The sequence below is a fragment of the Pholcus phalangioides genome, unplaced genomic scaffold (assembly GCF_987345545.1).
Source record: "Pholcus phalangioides strain wild (caught in Gottingen) unplaced genomic scaffold, Ppha-v1.0 ptg000022l_1, whole genome shotgun sequence".
NCBI lineage: Eukaryota > Metazoa > Arthropoda > Arachnida > Araneae > Pholcidae > Pholcus > Pholcus phalangioides.
Window position 1 is genome coordinate 8,720,951 of NW_028301615.1, and position 5,287 is coordinate 8,726,237.

Genomic DNA, 5,287 nt, shown 5'->3' on the forward strand with positions numbered 1-5,287 from the left:
TCGTAGCATAGTCCACAAGAAGAACATTCATTCATTCATTCTAACCGAGTACAACTCCGGTCTATCGCCATAGGAAATTTACTACCGATTGAGTTGTGCCGGAAGTATGAGTGTCCCCCCCCCCCAAATACCCCGGGCCACGAAAGCGACTGTATGCATTCAACTGCCTGACACCCTTATTTAATTAAATACTAATTCGTGACTTCCTCCTTCTTCGCCTCGTCCTCATTGGAAGTCGGAGTCGGAGCCTGGATCGTCTGCCTCTTGATCTTCGTTTTCCTCCTCAGTCCATTCTTCTTCTCCCTGTCGTCCCGTCTCCTGTTCTGTCTCCTGACGCCTTCTGATTCTCTCACTCCTTCTCCTGGGTGCAGGTGGGCTCGTCGCTCGATCTGCTGCTCCCGTCCGCTTATTATGGAGCCACTCCATACTCTCTTCCAGAAAGCCGACCAGTTCCTTGATTTTTCCGAGTGCCTCATCATCCTTGGCCATTCTTTTAAACCACTCGTTCTCCAATTGCGGCCGTGGCTTAACTAAGTGGAAACGACTGGTGTGGACACATTCCGTAGCAAAGTGAATTGGACTTCCCACTCCTCCGCATATACATTGCTCGTTGTCGGAAATTTTGAAACGCTTGAAGTTGGTGGGAAACGGTCCATGGCCCGAGAAGAAGATTGTCTTTTCCCTACTCCAGTAACGTTTTTTCCACTGGACTTTTGGGATGACTCTATGAATAAGCCGTCCGTTTGTTTTTGGATCATTCCATTGCTTCTGCCATTCCACTATTGTCTGCCCCTTAATTATTCTTTTGACCGTTGCCGCAGCGATCTTCTTCTCCTGGGACGTTGTCTCCAGTTTCGTCGCTTCCCGCGCCAACTGATCTGCCTCCTCGTTTCCACGTTCGCCCACATGGCCTCTCACCCACATCAGTGCTACATTCCTCCTCTCTTTCAGTATTCTTCTTATGCCTCTAGCATCTTCGTGTCTTGTTAAAGGGTCCCTGATAGCTTCCAAGCTTGATTTACTGTCTGAATATATGGTCATCTTCTCCAAACTATCCTCCCGTTGTTCCATTGCTTTTCGGATCGCCCACAGCTCTGCTTGAAATACCGTGCATCCCTCTCTCAGTTTCTCTCTCCAGGACTTGACTCTTTCACCCCCTTGATACTCCGCGTACGCTGCTCCTGTTCCACTATCCGTCTTGGACCCATCCGTAAATATTGTCCTTCCCTCGTATGAGATGGCTTCTTCTCGCTCCGTCGTTACGACCTGTTGCTCCTGGATTTCGTTAGCTGGGTGGTCGCCCCATCCTATAGCTCTTCCCTCCACCTCCTCTGGTACTATCAGCCTTTCTGCAACTGTCACCCTTCTGTTGAGTCTGGATATTCTCGCTGATTTGCATACGAAGTCGGAATACAAACTCAGGGGGGGGGGGTACTCCTGCTATGCTCTGCATTGCCGCCGTCGATATTTTGTGATACGCCCTTGTCATAAAGAACAGGAACCCTCTTTGGATGGTATCGAGCTGTCTTTTCATTTTCTCTGTCGGGCTAGCGTACCACGCGGCTGCTCCATACGTTACTGTCTTGGTTGCCACCTGGTCATAGAGCACTCTCCTCATCCTCTGGTTAATTCCCCATCTTGGACCTGCTATGGCCATCATCTTCTGTAGGTTTGCATTGGCCTTCTTTCCTTGCTGTCGAAGATGTGGAATCCAATCCAGGTCGCTGTCGATAAGCACCCCAAGGTATTTCATTTCTTTTCTCCATGTGAGTCTTTGGTTTCTCATCCTGATTTTAGGTCGCTTGTCTCGTGTGCTAAACCACATGTAACCACTTTTGTCGAGTGCTGGCTCTAGGTCGTTCCGATCCATCCATGTTGCAATTGACTCCAGCGCTTCTCCAACTGTTTCCTCTACATCATCCCATCACAAGAAGAACAGATCTCCACTGCACCTGCGAAAATTGGGCAGGAGAATATCGACCTTAACATCTTCACGGACGGTTCAAAATCAGAAAACGGCGTGGCTGCAGCCTTCATCATACTTGAAGGAGGTATGGAAATCTACAAATGGTCATGTAAATTAAATGACTCAAATACTGTGTTCCGATCGGAGCTTTTTGCAACTTATATGGCCATCCAAAAGGCTCTAGAATTTAAAAAACCAGTGAGTATATACACTGACTCTCTGTCATCCATATTTTTCATCAAAGACCCATTATCTCAACATCGTACGGCCCGACAAATCCGTGAAGTTCTATGTGACAATCCACACATTAAAATTGCTTGGGTGAAAGCCCATGAAGGCACATATGGTAATGAACGGGCCGATCAACTGGCCAAATCAGCGACGACCAGAGCTTCACCAGATTTCACGATCTCTCTCCCCGTGTCATGGGCAACCAATATTCTTCATGAAGAAATGATGACCAAATGGCAGCATCGATGGTCTAACGAGAGAAAGACTACTACTACTAACCAGACACGACCCAGGCTCTGTCCCTCTCGGGATATAAGCCTTTTACCCAATCAGGTTGAGTCGCGCTGGGCGAGAATCAGGGGCGCCACCCGGAGAATGTCCGGAAGGAACCCCCCCCCCTCTATCCATGACTACAGTCGCCAACAAGCTCCATGCACGGCCCTCAGGGCATCTCAATAAGCAGCCCCCCCCTCCGAGCAGCCACCCAGCCACCAGGAGGAGCCCACAAGTCCGAGCAACAGCCCGGAGCACCCTCATCCAGACCCCCGGGACCCAACCGCAAAAACCCCTGGATTTTAATGACAGAAAAAATATACAATATATACATATACACAATATGCATCACACAGTCATCTATTTACATGTGACCGATCCGCCCACGCGACAGCTGCCCCTGTAAGGCGCGGAGTCTTTATGTGTTCTGTTCGTTTTCAAAGTCCGAAGACTCCTCCTCTGTGGAAAGTGCCCTGCAGTTTCTTGCTCTTTGCGATCGAGGCGGCTTTCCGTCGGGGATGAATGTTCTCTCGTCTGTTGTTATCCTCTCCATCAATCTTCCAATTTTTTCTTTTCGGTCAGTTCTTTTTAACAACTCGGCTCTCCAAAGGGCCAAGTTTTCTTGTGTAGGCTTCCCGAAGTGAAATTTCTTGGTCAGTGGGCATTCAGTGGCATAGTGCAGTGGTGTTCCCACCATTCCACATCTGCAGGCGTCTGTACCCCGAAGGTGGAATCGCTTGAGGTATGCAGGGAATGGCCCATGTTCTGTGAAGAACAAGATCATTGCTCTTGACCACCCCTGATCCTGGAGCCTCACCCTCGGAAGTACCTGGTGGATCTTTCTCCCTGTTTTATCGTTGCTGTCCCACTGCACCTGCCACTGCCTTAGAAGATGTTGTTTTATCTTTGCCTTCGCCCAAGACCTTGGAAATGGAATATTTCGATTGACTTCTGGTCTTTCTGTTGTTGCTTTCGCAAGAGCATCAGCTTCCTCATTACCCCAGTTTCCCTCGTGGGCTTTAACCCAGGAGAGGGCGATACCGGGGTTATTAATGAGAATCTTCCTGACTGCTCTTGAAGCGTACGTTTTGGACAACGGATTTGTGACTGCATGCAGCGAAGAAAGCGAGTCCGTGTATATTTTGACTGGAGGGTTTAATTCCTCTGCCTTCCTCGTTGCCTCTAGAAGAGCCAGCATCTCTGCCTGGAACACAGAAGCCTCTGCGTTAAGCTTACGTGCCCACTTGCTGATTATTTTGTTGCCTTCCGTAACGACGTAGGCTGCTGCAGTTCCGTCTTTAGTCTTTGAGCCGTCCGTGTAAATTACTGTCGGCGTTAGCTGTTTGTCATGGTGTAAGCTGATCTGTCCGTCTTTTACCTCTACTGCTGGGTGTGAGGACCATCCGATCTCTCTCTGTTCAATTTGCGAATGCTCTATGCGCTCGTTGTTGACTGTGATAGGCCGATTGAGTCTCGTCAGCAGTGCCATTTTTGCTTCAGACTCTATCCAATGCCCGAGGGGGGCCAGTCCTGTTATCACCTGTAGAGCGTTTGTTGGTGCCGTGCAGTATGCCTTGGTGATATAGAGGAGAAAGCTCCTCTGAACCGAGTCTAGTTTTTTCTTTACTGCCTTGGTGAGCTTGGAACCCCAGACTGGGGCACCGTAGGCCAGCATCCTCTGTATCACCGATACATATAAGGTGCGACGCATGGCACTGGTTATGCCCCATCTTGAGCCTGCACAGCTTAACAACTGTGGGAGAACTTTATTAACTTTATCAGCTTGTAGCCTCATGTGTTCCCGGAATTTGAGTTTCGGATCTATGTAAACTCCTAAGTATTTGAGAAGGTCAGTACGTTCGATAGGAGACCCATCAATCTGGAGCCCTGATGAGGTCTTGGACGATATCCACAGATATTTTGACTTTTCTGACGCCACCTCAAGCCCGTGTTCCGTCATCCAGTTGTTGATCTGTTCGAGTACTTCTGACGCGAGCGTCTCCGTTCTACCTTCCGTGGGGCTGCTGACCAAGATGGCAATATCATCAGCGAACGCCTGGACTTTCACGATTTCATTTCCCCGGCCTGGCCATCTCATCTTCAGAAGATGGTCAATTACAGCGTTCCAGAGCGTTGGACCAGAGCAAGATCCCTGTGGACATCCTTTAGATAGCCTATGTGTCGCTAGTCCCGCTGTAGTCTGAAGTGCCACTCTTCTTCCCTGAAGAGTGTGGCACATTATTTTGGCAAGCTGTTCTGGTATCGGCATATCTTCGAGTCTTTCTCTGATGATGTTATGTCTCAGTGCATCAAACGCTCCTTTAATATCCAAGGAAATGAGCGCGATATCCTGTTTTTTCGCCCTTTGTTTGACGATCACCTCCTTAATAGCCAGGAGGGCTTGTTCTGCAGAACGTCCCTGTCGAAATCCGAATTGGTTTTCATTCCACCATCGTTTTGCCTCTGTGTGAAAAATTATTCTCTGAGTTACAATTTTTTCCAAGACCTTTCCAATGGTAGGCAGAAGATGGATAGCTCTATATGAGGTGATGTCGTCAGGATCCTTGCCCTTTTTGAGTATAAGAAATATTTTCCCCAATTTGAAGTGAGATGGAAATATACCCAGCTCCAGGCATCTGTTGAACAAAGTTCTGAGCAGTTGGGGAAATTCTTTGTTGATGGCTTTCAAGAGCTTATTATTTATGCCATCATGTCCCGGGGCCTTCTTGTCACTTAACCCTTTTATGATTCTTGTTATTTCCGCCTTCGAAATTGTCGGCTCTTTTGTTGTCTCTTCGCCTGATGTTGTGGCACAAA

The 5,287-nt window shown here is 48.4% G+C and overlaps 1 protein-coding gene across 1 annotated transcript; it reads right to left on the reverse strand.

The window, feature by feature from the left end:
- Positions 1 to 225: 225 nt before the first annotated feature.
- On the reverse strand, positions 226 to 1,870 carry LOC149069425 (uncharacterized). Its single transcript, XM_089250040.1, has 2 exons — positions 1,503 to 1,870; positions 226 to 1,366 (listed from the first exon to the last, which is right to left on the reverse strand). The coding sequence occupies exons 1-2, from the start codon at positions 1,868 to 1,870 to the stop codon at positions 226 to 228; spliced, it is 1,509 nt and encodes a 502-aa protein (XP_089106166.1).
- Positions 1,871 to 5,287: the final 3,417 nt, after the last annotated feature.

Bases quoted from the DNA above. Each gene is read 5' to 3' on its own strand.
- LOC149069425 (XM_089250040.1), bottom strand. From the start codon at position 1,870: ATGGATCGGAACGACCTAGAGCCAGCACTCGACAAAAGTGGTTACATG. The intron at 1,367-1,502 runs GTTCCTGTTCTT...CAGACTCAACAG, and splicing joins CTCGATACCATCCAAAGAGG to AAGGGTGACAGTTGCAGAAA.